This window comes from Phalacrocorax aristotelis, chromosome 5 (genome assembly GCF_949628215.1).
Source record: "Phalacrocorax aristotelis chromosome 5, bGulAri2.1, whole genome shotgun sequence".
In the NCBI taxonomy this organism is placed as follows: domain Eukaryota; kingdom Metazoa; phylum Chordata; class Aves; order Suliformes; family Phalacrocoracidae; genus Phalacrocorax; species Phalacrocorax aristotelis.
The window spans coordinates 31,886,793-31,900,764 of record NC_134280.1 but is presented as its reverse complement, the minus strand read 5'-3'; the positions used below and the strand labels follow the sequence as shown (position 1 = coordinate 31,900,764).

Here is a 13,972-nt window from a genome sequence, read left to right as displayed (position 1 = left end):
GCCATTCACAGTGAATTTTCCTCTATAGCTACATTTATTGGCACGAAGAAGGAAAAGTGAAGGAGGAGACGCTATCTCACCACCTTTTCCCCCACTCGTCCACAACATCTGAGCTCACTGCATTACAAGTAAATCCAACTTCTGTGAACGTATTCTGAAAAATCTCACAAATAACACATCCTTCTCCAGATCCATGATACACTGTGTTTCTGATCCTGCCTCCTCTGCACATCGCAAGTCTCGCTCCACTGCACAAACAGCCCCCTTGACTGCCACAGAGTCAGAACAGTTTGACAGGCACCAGTGTCAACATGGGTGGCAGAATCTGGCCCTTAATGTCAGCTTCTAAGGTTCTTAAATGGGAATGTCTTCCATTAAAAATAAGAGAAAGAACACAGCACAATTAAAGGATGCTTTTGGCTCTACAGTCAGGCACACCCAGTGCTTGTGGTTACAAGGAATTCTGCTCAGAACTTCCTTCATTTCACCCCAAAACTTCTGGAGGCATTGAGAATGCAGCCCCATCTAGCTCATTAAAGAGAGCTGCAGAGAAGTGCTGGTCTCTATTTTTGTTGTTCTCATGAGACAAGATAAAAATTTTCTAAGCATTTTATTTGATAAAACAAATAATATCATATTAATGTCCTATTTTTAACCTCTCTCTCTGTCTCCTAATCAAATACATTTCCACATAGCTAAGCAAACAACAACAAAAATCTGCAGGAAGCCAGCCATTCCCATTGTGCTTTTATGCTGTTAAAGAAACAGTGTGCTTGCTACACCAAAGCGTTAGCCTTGGTGCACTCAAACCGCCTCGAGGGACAGTTAGCTGGTGCAGCAATCACAAGCCATATTCTCTGTCACTTATCCCTGAGCCCTGTTTAGCAGCTTGACCCTTTCACTTTTGCTAGACTTACCCTGGAGCAGGGGAGGCTGCTCCAGCAGCCAGAGGCACCAGACTACAATATAGTCAGGTTTCCCAGTGCTCAACTAAGGTATGCACAAATATCCTGACCTCTGACTTGCAGTCAGACCAGGACCAAATTTCTGATCAAAGGACAAGAAGGTATGGGGGAAGAGTTCAGGCTCAGTTATGCTGGGGCTACAGGCCAGTGCTTACATTTCGAGCAGCATCTCTACCGCAAGCTGTCGCAGGAGGCAGCAGTTGGGTGTCCACAGTGACTTAGTCGAAGGCAGCCTGCCTGCTCAGGCTGGACCATGAGGCACTTTGAGCCTGAGTAAAACTGCAATTAAACTGACCTTGTGCTTCCCTGCAGTTACATTGAAATTAGTAATAACAATACTGCTAATTTTCTGTGCTGACATTTTCTAAGGTCTCCAGTGAAAGCATGAGTAGGCAAATGAAGAGTTTTTAGTATGAGTGATTCAGGAATAAATCTCAAAAATAAATGTAAAAGGCCATTTCCTCACCCACATCATCAGTGCAGAAAATGTCAACATATGTGACAAAAGGAAAAAAAAGCAGCAATGATCGACGCAAGTCTTGAAAGATTAGGAAAAAGATGCTGCGTTCCACAGAGAAAGCTCCCTTTCTACACAGGATCACAGGAGTCCTCTGGACAAACTTCCTTAGCCTCTCTTCCGTCTACTCAGTCTGGGACTCTGCAGTGCGAAATGAGCCGGATAATATTCAGCTCCTGTTCCTTAGTCGCCAAACTCTCTTTCCACGAATCCAATAAGTGTCTATTAAAATAAATAAACCCCCTAATGATTCAAGATAACCTAATCAAGAAAGCTGAAATGGATAAAAGACTAACTGTAATGGAGAGTTCTGTCATGGCTTCAATGAATTCTTGATGAGGGCCGGGGGAGGGGGACTGAACCTGAGAAGCTTTTTGATACAGTTCAAGGTTAATCACTCAATTGCCTGGATGTTCTGAAATGCTCGGTACTTTTCCTCGCCAAAAAATTTAAGGCAAAATGCAAAGCACTTTCACGAGGGCCAGTTTCTCACCAGCCTTCTACAACTCAAAACAATACAAAATATGAATGAGGTACATGAGCCCCAATGAATCTTAGATTCACGGGAACATTAAGCCTGCTTACAGCTCTTGGCCTCAGACGTAAGGATGCCGTGCACTGAGCATACTTCCAGCCAAGTTCAAACTAGCTTCTCCCCACGCTAGAGAGGAAGTGTGGGCTTGTGGTTAGGGCAAGCAGCCTGCCATCAGCTCCCAGGTCTGCCAAGAGCTTCCCGAGCAAAGCTCCAGCTCCACAACTGTCCCTGCTTCGCTCAGCTGCTGAGAGGCTAACACGCTGCTGCAGATGCTGTCCTGGATGGGGGTCACACTGTGAGTGCATATAGAAGGCTGTAAAAAAGAAGCTAATATCCAAAGGTACTTCAAAGAAATTTTAAGTTCAGTCAAGGAGAGAAATGTCTTTCTGTATTTCCTCCATATGTTTCAAAATATCAGCACAACAGATATGCCCCAGCTGTAGAGATTCACAACATCATAAAGGCACCGAGATGTTACAGCCGTAAGAAATGCCCTATATGCTTATACTATATATGCTACACATCTTCACCACCAGCTGTTTTTTCTAGCTGTTGTTCATTATCTGAAAGCTAATTAGTTTAAGGACACAGAAAATACCTGTTACAAGCTAAAAAGTGAAGAGAAGACATCCCATCATATCAAATGAATACAAGGGAATAGAAGTTGGGAAAGAAAGAGAGAGAAGGACAAAATAAGGGGTTTCTAGAGCTAACCCTGCCCCAGAGTGACGCTGCTTATCCTTCTCACGGTATCTGTTTTCTTCTTGGAGCACAGGCAGGAGGTGAGGTCTTGAGCAGGTGGCCATGGTGCTGAGACCCATCTCAGACCCACTCCTAGAGTGGGGCTAACATCCCCCTTGGCCAGAGAACAGGCTCCCAGACAATCCTGGCAATGAGGCAGGGATCTCAACATGAAAAGGAAAAGTCAGAGGAAAGGCAAGAAACTGTCATAGTGATTTCCATCCATAGTCCTGGGTTTCTCTTAACCTGAAGGTCCTCAACTGAAGGGCTTTTCTGCCCCCAGCCTCCACCTCCCGGTCAAGTTTCCTTTTCGTTTGTTCATTTTTAAACAGGGAAAAGATACAAACCAATGACTAAGCTTTGTCAGTTTAACGTTTTCAAATGTTGCTCCACGGGGTCTCTCTTGCTTTACTGTGGTGCAACTGGAACAAATTCCAGTCCCTTGAGAAAGAATTTCAGCTTCAAGGGTTTACATTTTGTTTTCACTAGACTGGTGAAGTTCAAACCCTTCCATTTGCCCTGCCCAGGGCAAATCCCCAGCAGCACGTGCCCTACTTCCCCACACCACCCCAGACTGATTAAGGAGAGTCTCTTGCCCTGGGAGAACTGTGGGAAGTTAGGTCTCCATGGTCATACAAACTTTGCCCTACCTCAGACTGTCAACAAGGGCTCCAGCCAGCTATGCCCACTATTGTTTTGATAGTGACTATTATGAACAGAACTATATTCCTAAACTCATTTCGCACAGACTAAGAAAAAAAGTCTGCTGACCACAGCCCAGCCGCTGCTAGGACTCTCACTAGCAGAGGTTGGAAGGATGATGATGCTGCACAGTATTATAGAAGTGCTGGCACACAGTCACAGGGGAAATGGTTTTCCTGAAGTCGTACTGTAGAGCAGTTGCAGAATTGGACATAGAAGCCAGTTTTCAAGACCGATGGTCCAAATACGAAGAAACCCAAGGTCAAAGTCTATGCCTGTCCCACTGCCCAGCTCTGGAGACACAAAGGCCAGCCAAACATCTCTCAAATGGCACAGCAGAACCCGTCTCCTTAGGAATCAAATATAACCAGGAAAGGCCAAAGCAGAGATTGGCAGCCGAATCCTGGTGTTCTGGCCACACTCAGAAACACTCCCAACGTGTTAATACAGGTCCCAGGTTTACCCATTTAAAGGACAAAAAGCACTAGCAGGCAGCATCCCCAGAGAAGCATGCTGTCCAGTGGGTAAATCACTAACAGCTGGCAACTAAAATAGGATGACAGCTTTGGAGGCTGTGTTTGGAGGGCACTGAGCCCCTCAGCTCCTGCTGCCTTCAAAAATACAAAGGGATGCACAAACAAAACTAAAAATGTCTAGGTATAAGTTGCAAGGGATAAAATGCATATTAAGGTAAATAAGTGATGAGTAAGTCAATGTCTAAAATAACTGGCTTGAGATCTTTATGAAGGTGGATTCCATTAAAGAAGTCTCACCATTCTACCTTGGTTCCTCAGTAAGGCCCTGTTCCTTGCCTTAATGCTGACTTGTGAGCTCTGTGATTTGTAACCTTTGTTTCTAGCAGCTGCCCTTCCCTTTAGCTGCTGAACTAAGACTCTGCCATGACTTAAGAATAAAGGTGGCTACTTGTTAAATTAGAGGTCAATTAACTCCACCAGTAGATGATGCCGCTTGCAATAACTACTCTCAGTGGGTACCACTCTTCCTGTACGAAGACAGAAGATGAAATTAGACCTCCATTGGCTCCGGACGCTCTCTCGGGTACATGACACACAGCCCTGAGTATAAAATGTCAAAACAGCCCTGTCGGAGATTCACTGGCTGCTAAAACTGTGAAGATCTCACAGCACCGTGGATTGCTGTTGACAGAACAGCGGTGCCCAACATAACACATGCCTTGTTAGCAAACTGGAAGCCTCTCAGTAGTCTGGGGTGAGGGAATAATAGAGGAAGCCAATGCAACGCAAGCCAGGCCTGTGGAGAAGAGTAAGTGAATGAACCTTGGCGGAAAGTCCAAGCAAACCCTCAGACTAGCTCTTTTTCCCCCTCTTCTGCAAACAAGGGCAGCTTTCAATGAGTGCTTCCCACCATGTAGATCAGCTGCTGAAATCAGCAGCATCTTCATCAGAAATGCCCACCACTGGCAGAACCGGCCTGCGCAAAGCACTAGGAAAGCCCCACCACTAGTTTTTAGGCAATTTAGACCTACGGCAACATGCCAACCATCCCACCATGCCAGCGGCTCTCCTCTACACAAGCAATTGTGTCCTTGCTTTTGGCATTCCTCCTGGCCACAGGGGACCACAGCCAGCAGCGGGACACCTCAGGCACACCAAGTCAGGCCGGGGAGGCTGGCACACAGGTGGGCTTTGGGGCAGGGGGAAGCTCCATACCCACTGTGGTTCTCGGCTACAGCTTCTCTGTCCCTGCCTTCCAGTGCCCCCCTAAACCACTTTCATGCTCCAGCAGAGTGCTATGACATCTCAGCATGGCGAATGCTGGGTCATCCCAGGGAGCCAGTATTGCTTTGGCAGGGCTGTGGAACAAAAGAAACATCAGCCTCAGAAACACTTTTTTATTTGCTGCTGCTGAAGAAACAAAACCTTTATGTGCAGTAACTTTGGTTTAAACAGTAACATTTGTGGATCCTGTTCTTAACCTTTTGCGTCTGGCTTTCAAAATCTGCCCTGCTCTTCTTCCACGTGAAAGACTAGGGAGCTTATTTTTGTTTTGGTGCTGGTGTATGATGCTGCCAGAGAAGCGCACTCAAGCTGGCACAGACCGAAGCTGGTGAGCCACCCAAATTATTGTTGGGTGGTTCAGTCCCTCTCTATTTCAAGAAGCCTCTGGGTATAATGACAGGAAGCTTGCAGGCAATTTTAAGCCAAACCTCAGAGAAGCTGGCATTCAGTCCGTGTTAAACACTCCTTATTAAAAGCTGTCCAGTCCGGATTCTGGGTGGAACTTTGATATCTGCATGGAGTAAAGAATAAGGGGCACGTTTGCAAAATCAATTGTGCAGTTTTTATATTTACTGCACGTTTACCACATATGTCATTTATTACACAGTGGAAAACCGTTAAATGCACAGTAGTTGTGCCAAGTGGCATTATGCTTTTAACAGCTTTATTCGTTTAACAGCTCCAGTTCTCATTATATTTTGCCATGTGGTACATGAGATTTTTATGCATTTAACAGTTTAAGAGGGTTCCATGGTATTTTCGTTTTATGTATTTCATACTGTGCCTGGGATTTTGTTGGGGAGTAAAGGGGCTGTGGACTGTAACCCCTATACCCTGACAAGAGAAAGCAAAAGGCAATCAAAATTAATGATTAAATGAGGAACGAAAAATGAAGCAGACCTCCATGTGCCAGGCCACAAATACCTGTAACAAGGGTAAGGCTCTCCCACGTGCTTTGATAGCCTTTGATGCTTTGTTTCTATGCCTTTCAACCTCTTACTTTACTTTAATGATGACAATGTTGTTTCCCTGCACAGAGGAAAAGAAAGTATGTATTTTGCTGAGTGCATGCACCTAGGTATTTCTATCCCCCTCTCTCATTGTCACAAGACACATTTGGGCATTTTTGTGTGCATATTGATGCCCTCTCCTAGCACAACTGAGTAATTTCATCCAGTATCAGAAGCAGCCCTTTTCACTGAGCAAACGATTCCTTCCAACAGCCTCCCATCCACTTGCTGCCCTTCCTACAAAAAATTCTGTCTGTCCTCCTTTCTGCAAAATCCCTTCTGGTGCATTATATTTTTTTAAAGAGTTGGATGAAATTTTTAAATTAATGGATTCTCTTCAGGAACTTCACCCTGACCTAGGTTTGCCCACATGTATTTTTCACACCCAAGGTGGAAATTAATCCAGAAGAACTCACTACAGTGTCTTCTCATGCTTTTTGTAAAAATGATTGGATCTGATGTGAATTATACACATGGCAATACCATATTGCAGCACATACAACATGCAAAAAAAAGGGAAACACCTGCCTAATATGCTGTTTCCCATTGCCTTCCCACAGTTAGTCACTTAAGAAAACAATTTCTTTACCTGCCAAATGAGAAGGATACCATCATTTTGAAAGGTCCTTGTCCCACTATCAGAGGTGTAAGCTATACACCACAAGTGGGCAGAGACATGTATGTTCGTACAAAAGGGGAAAAGAAGCTTGGCTGTGAGCTGATCTTTTCCTCAGCCTATTCTAAAAGGGAAAAGGAAACCACTTAAGCAGGCAAAAGCCAAAAACACGACAGGTTCCCCAGAGATGAAGATTATTATTATTGTAGGAACAGATGTATTTTTATTCGTGGGAGGAGGAGATGGATCTAGTTCAACCCCAAAGCCTGCTTTAAAAACAAAACCCCAAAAAGCCCCGCAACAACAAAATTCCCTCTACCACTCACCTGACTTTTATTGGCAGCCACTTTGGCAAACAGAGCTTGAGATACCTTGGCCCTTTTCATCTCCTGTTGGATCTCGTCATAAATGGCAGCTGTGATGTTGACGTTGGCGCCGTCCGCCTTAATGGGGAGGTCTGTTGTTGGTGTCGAGGTTTTGGCCTACCAAGAGACCATGAAAATAATAATTAAAAAAGTACTGCTTTCAGCCCAGCCATCTGTGCAGAAATTATCAAAGGATTTCAGTCAGCTGATGCCAAACTGCATTAGCTACAGAGGGACACTTCCTGTCCATTATTCTAATCAGGTTAATTGTGATTGGAAATAATTGCAGTGCATTCCTATAGGACATGCAAGGCCCTGTCAACTCTTCCCCTCTCTCTCTCCCAGCATGTTTACTGAGCAGCTCAACAACAGGATAGGTAGCTGGGGCACTCGGCTGCAGGCAGTTGCTGAAGTTGGCTTTGCCAGCTAGCTACTGCGCCACAGGCACCAGCCTCTACCTTCTCCCCCCTCTCTAAAAATGGTCTACACCTTGGAGGAAGAGGCAATTCTCCCAGAAAAAATGAGTAAATGGGTAGAGGTCTCTAAATAATAAATTATTACTCAATTTAATGCACTCCCTCAAGTCTCCCTCATCCTTTATTAAAACTATACGTATGTCATTTGAGTATGTATGGTTTCCCAGCCTTATCATCATTATGCTAGCCAGACAGTCACCTAATTTCACCTAGGAAATCAGTGGAAATGAAAAAAAAAAAAAAAAAAAAAAAAAAAAGAATCATTTCATAAAGCTGGGCTTTGGCATGCCTTTGATGTGCTGCCCTCATTCTCCTAAACTCATATTGAGATTTTGTGTATTCTGCTGCACTCCTTTTAATTGAATGATTTCCCATCAGCTTCTGTGACAAATGAAGGACAATAACGCACACTGCCAGTACTTTCTCCAGGCTGGATTACCCCTACAAGGCTTCTATCAATACAGATCAGCAGGCTGCTACAAGACTTTTATTTTAAAGCCCCTCAGCCGTGGCAGTCTCCAGAACGCACTGGCAGGCGAGGGTGGTGCGATGCTCGCTGAGCGCTCCCGGCACCAGCAGCCCCTTGGAGAGACAGATCTCATTTGCTTTCCTGAGCTCGAAGAGGAGAGATACCACTGCTGATCACCGTACCCCTTACACTTTTTAAGGGAAATACATAGGTTATTGATATAAAATCTCTGTTTTCTCTTGAGATGTAAAGGTCTTAAGAAGCAAAACAACCTAGGTGGCAAAGCTCACACTTCCCAATAGATCCAAACCTTCCATAAACCCTGGTGACATTCAGATATTTGGCCCAATTATAAACCTTTTCAGCTGGCTCCTGGTTTTGCTCCAGAGTTGAAGCCCGCTAGAGTACATCTAATGTTAATTTTTAACTAGGCAGACATGCCCAAAAGCCTATTTGTTAATGGGAAGGTTAACTAGGCAAAACCAAACCTTCTGAACTTCTGTTTTGCTGTCCTCCAAATCTCCCTCTCCCTAACATCTTTTTTGTACCAAAGGCCACGTTAACAACGGAGCCAAAATCCAATCAGACAACAATCTAGTTTAATCACTTTTTCTACTGCTTCCAGATAAAGCTTTAACCAACCTGTATCTCCTCCCTTTCCTACTCCCCAAGCTCAGCAGGCACTCCTCTAGGCTTGTTCCCTGACTGTCGTAGGCAGGACCCACGTATAAAGGGCCTAAGATTTTCCTGCTCCTGCTAAGACTAGCTCCCTGTGTTCAGGTGGGGGCAGCTGGGGCAAACTGCAGCTGCCTGTGCCTTGGGAGGCCAGTGCTAAACCCACCGCCATCCACATGCAGAGTACAGCCTGACGGACGGACTGACAGGGACACCACACTCTAATTTTCAATGTTCACAGATAGATGAGAGTTAGGAGAATTGTGGGAAACATAAGAAAACAACAAAGAGATCATGGGATGGAAGAGGACTGTCCAAGTCTGTCAGGACTCATTCGGTGGTGCTTAATTTTACCAAAGGCCCTGCAGTGCTTCGTGGGGTATAAAAAACTGCCTTCCCAGTCACTGGAGCCTTTGGCTAGAGCAGCAGCCGAGGTCACCACAGCCTCAAAGGCCATTCTGGAGGCCTGAGATCCTGAGAAGAACAAAATTAGCATCTAAAAGAAAGATTTAAAATACAGCTCCATCTTGCATGGGTCTTCTACACTGCTAGCTCCACAGCCACATGTCAGAAAAGGACTGCCCTAACACACCCTGGAAGCTGGGCCATTTTTTATTTATCCACCCAAATAGGTAGGGCAAGTACCAAACCAAAATATCACTGTCAATAAAACAATTTTATGTTAGAGGCCTAGATTCAAAACTGGTCTTGATATTAGGAAGGATTTTGCTATTACTGAAATGTCTCATTGCAAACAGTGGGGGAAAAAAGAAAAAGAAATGTTTGCAACCACAGTGCCAGAGCACTGAAACCCAGCCATTACTGCTGGTCTTCCACGTGCATGCAATAACCCCGAACAGCTGAGAGCCTCTTCCCCACAGCACTCGCATGTTTGCTGGATCAATCTATTATTCTTGCCTTGGGGCAGGTCCTGAGCAGGGGACACCCCACGAGGGGGGCTTGGGGCCAGCTCACAGCGAGGGACAGCCAAGCCGGGTTACTCTGCATGTCCTTACACCTGCCTTGTGCAACTGCCCCTGCACCAGCACTTCCACAGGTATCCACCAGTGCTCTCCTCCTACCCAGTGCACTCAAACATCGTTCCCAGAAGTATTGCCGCAGGAGATTGGTATCTATGGAAACCACATTTCCAAATGCCATTCTATCAACTTCTCCAGCACCCTAACACAAATCTTGAAAGGACGGTACAGCTTCTACCACTGCTGCCCCAAAGCACCCTGCTGTGGGGTAGGTAACATACCTCCTTGAGGAGGCGATGCTGCCGGGAATCGCTGTGCTGCACGTGAGGATGGCATTTGTCTCATCAGAACTAATACTAGGCATATGGGGAAGCACAGTAGCCGTGCTGCCTGCCCAGGAGCTGGGAAGCAGCCTCATTTGCAGAGGTGTCCAAGTTGTCAAAACAGCACCTGTGCTGACTGGTACTGGACCTCTGAGGGCTGGGGAACTGTTATCCAGCAGGTGAGCACTGGGTACACAAACCTTGGGTTGTTGTTTCCGCTCATTAAAAACCTCACAATATTCTACTTGATTCTTCAAGCTGAAATAAGGCAAGGATGCCTCATACTTCGAGGGTACGGTTTTCTAGCAACACTTAGCTCTTAAAAAGGCAGGCAAAATTTCCATTATTTTAAATAATGTTCCCATGTTCTAGCCACAGCTAGAACGTGGCAAAAATGTTGTACTTCGACAGAGGAATGAGATGGGGCAACAGATCCAATTTTTATTCTCACTGGATTGCATCTAACCTCTCCATTTCCTTCTGTTTTTTGATTTTAGTTATGAGATCTATTGCAATAAATATAATTCTTTAATGAATAAATATAAATGCAGAAAGTGGATACACTACTTAAACATTAAAATAGTTCCCTTTATAATTTTATTTTCCCTGAAAGGTAAATAAAAAAGATAAGAATTTTACAATGAGTTTCCCACTTAATAAAAATTCAGCATCAAATTTGGCTTGGCAGGATACACTTGCTTTCAGTGAAAAGTTCTTTACGTCACGTATTGCGGTGAAGTACACCCAAATGCCAGGGTTAAACTGAACAAGCTCAACAGTTTCTACAAAATCAACATACCTTCCTTAAGGATGATCAATTTGCATGTAAAACTACCTCCCCCTGCCAATACTTACTTATTTTTAGCAGCTGTGGCCACAGAATTCAATATGAGAAGCTCTCAGTAATACTACTATAAGCAGAGCTAACACAGCCCAAGACTTTGCCATCTACAGGACTGTGAAAGCACCGAACCAGGAAGGTTATACAGGCCCACTTACTAAAGATCAAGAGAAGTGCTAGAACTGACCTGCCGTGTCTGCACAGTTAGAAATTTCAAACTCAGGTTAAGCAAATGTCATGACAGGAGTTAATCATCATCTCTGTGCAATCACCCTTGCTTTTTCAGAGTATATGTCTGGGACTGCAAGCAGTCCAATAAAAGGGGGGATGGCTATCACAGTGTAGTGTGTTCTTTCTTAGTGCAAAAGAACAACCTACCCAGGGAAGTGGGCGGCAACAGCACATTAATAAACACGTGCAGTTAAGTCAATGAGATGACAGCTGGTTTGGAGCTGTAAAGCATCGTCTTCCTTCCCAGCACCCTGCCCACCTCTACTTTCTGTACTTCAAATAATTGCTCATGTAAACCTCTAACTCAAGGACTATGATTTCCTATCCAGCATACAGAGTGCACTGATTTCTAGCAATGCCTATCCAATTCACTGCCGACCTCTGTTCGCCACACGCTTTTTATTGCAACATTTATGAAGCTCTCCACAAGCCCAGAAATTTCCTCTGTGTTCTGCAGAATGTAACAGACACAGATGAAAAGTTATGTGCACTGTCTTTCTATAATATCTTTCTATAATATATTCTATAGTAGCCATTTAGTGGACATATATCAACATCCTGTATGTAATGTCCACACGCAGTCTTTCAGGCACTAATGTTACATACTTTTTTGCATTTATGGCATTGATTAAAGCTAGAATCATCATCACAATGTCGTGCTGAAATCCAGGAAATGTCTCTTAACAGCCACTCCAAAACCTTACAAAAGACTTCCACAACACACCAGGGTGAGGGGAGCAAAAGACATGGGAAGGGTGAAGAGGAACTCCTTCCATGGACTAATCCACACAACAAACAGGTAACGAGGGATCGCATCTTACCTGGGGGGTTCTGGAGGAGCTTGGGCTGCTGGCAGCTGAAGACACCATGCTCACATTGGGGTTCATACTTCTCTCTCTCTCATCCTGATAGATACGATCCCGCTCCGAGTCAGGCAAATTGAGGAAATTCTGCATTGCCCTTAAGTTTACCAGGAGGGACTGGGAAGCTGTCCTAGGGTCTTCTTCTTTACGCAGGATCTCTGACAACAAGCCCTGGTTCAAAAAAATAAAAATAAAAATAAAAAAAAGTCCAGTCATGTGTTGTTTTTTGGTTTTGTTTTCTTTTTTTAAAAATTTCTTTAGTGTAACCAGCTGGGTTGCAATACTGAGAACCTACAGCAGAATCTCATGGGCTCTCCCAGAGGGGATATTTTGTAGGAGAGTGTTTGTCTTCTGGGGGCTGGGGTTTATTTTGGGACTGTCCTATTCTGGCACTGTAATAAGCTTCTGAGTATGGAGATGCTGGATATGAAGGTAGGTGCACTGGGTAGAAGAAATTGCAGTTACCACCAGGTGCTTGCTGCAAATATTTTAGGAGCTTGTTAGATATCTCTCTCTCTTTTTACTAGAAGCTGGGAACACTTGGCAGTTCTGTTCATCTTTGACAAATCTGCCAAGGTTGGTAAATTTAGTTTTGACATTTAAACAGTGCAGGAGGTTTATAAAGAAAAACGTTTGGCTGCTTTCTGTTGCTACAGTCCGTTCGTTATGGTTCGGACAGTCATTTCTGAGAGGAGAAAAATGGAGCAATCATAAAGCCTTAGAATCTAGCTTTATGGATTTAACCCATTCTTTCATGCCTCATTTTAAAATACCACAGGCTTCACATTGCAACCATGAATGAACACCATATTAATCCAGTTTTTCACAAAAGCCATTATTATTCCGGGAGGTAACCAGCACAGCACTTCCAAAAGAAAAAAAGAAAAAAAAAGGGGGGTGGGGGCGGGGTGGGGCAGAGGAAAGAGTTGGAGAGATGAAAGTGTTATTAAAAGAGGCTTAAATCTAATGATGAAATTGAAGTTATGCATAACCGCATGCACTCAGCAGTTCCACAGATTATCTAGAACTTAAAGGCACAACACACAAGCCTGCATCAGGGCCTACAGAAATTACCGGGATACACCGTGTGCCACCAGCTTCCCACAGGCACCCCCTCGCATCCAACATGTCACAAATGGGTATTTCACTCCAAAAAATAGTAATAGCGATTTCCCGGACTATAGATGTTTAAACGTGCAAAGAAGCCCAGAGGGATCATTTCTGCCCATCAAGACTACTTATAAGAAATGACAGTCGACGGCTTTTTATTTTAAAAGGTTATTCTGCCAGTGTTTTCTTGAGCAGTCGAATACCCTTCTCCCTGCCACGACCCAGAGGCTCTCTGCACTGCTGCTCCCAGGAACTCTGGCCACAGAAGCCATGTGAAATCCCAGCTGGAGCTTGGAGGGCTCAACCTCGACCTACTGCTGTGAGAGGAGCAATGTTCAGCAACCACGTGTGCAGCGGGACAGCACAGTGCCCCAGACACGATTTAGCTGTCACTGTTGACATGAGCATTTTGCAGTTACTTTACAGCCATGACCAAGGCAAGCTGCCTCATGAGTATAGTCAAGGCTTACTCCTTTCTTGTAAGAAAAATGTTACTAGAAAACAACCACGTAGTCAAAACCCTGTAATATTTAGTCTTATTTCTTCCACATCAGAGTCTCCTCAAAAAAGCCATGCTAAAACACTGCCACTAGAGTTGGCCAATTAACCAAATGCCAACATTTTTAGTATATACTGATCTTATTTACCAGACTTCCTGACAAAAGCAACAGACCAGCAAACAACATATCTGTATCTGCATTTATCTGCTGCTATTAAACACCTACATTTAAACACATACATGAAAGCTCTACTTCAGCAGTGTTTACACCAGAAGTGCTCAAAACAAAGTCCA

General features: G+C 44.3%; 1 protein-coding gene across 4 annotated transcripts in view; it reads right to left on the bottom strand.

Annotated features, from left to right (window-relative positions):
* The window catches only part of SATB2 (SATB homeobox 2), a 137,462-nt gene that overhangs the window by 29,691 nt on the left and 93,799 nt on the right, over positions 1 to 13,972 (bottom strand). For all 4 annotated transcript variants that reach the window (XM_075093862.1, XM_075093861.1, XM_075093859.1 and 1 more), the window contains exons 8-9: positions 12,028 to 12,240; positions 7,173 to 7,328 (exon numbers count right to left, since the gene is read on the bottom strand). In XM_075093862.1, coding sequence (XP_074949963.1) covers positions 7,173 to 7,328; positions 12,028 to 12,240 — 369 coding nt within the window. The remainder of the gene's footprint in view (positions 1 to 7,172; positions 7,329 to 12,027; positions 12,241 to 13,972) is intronic.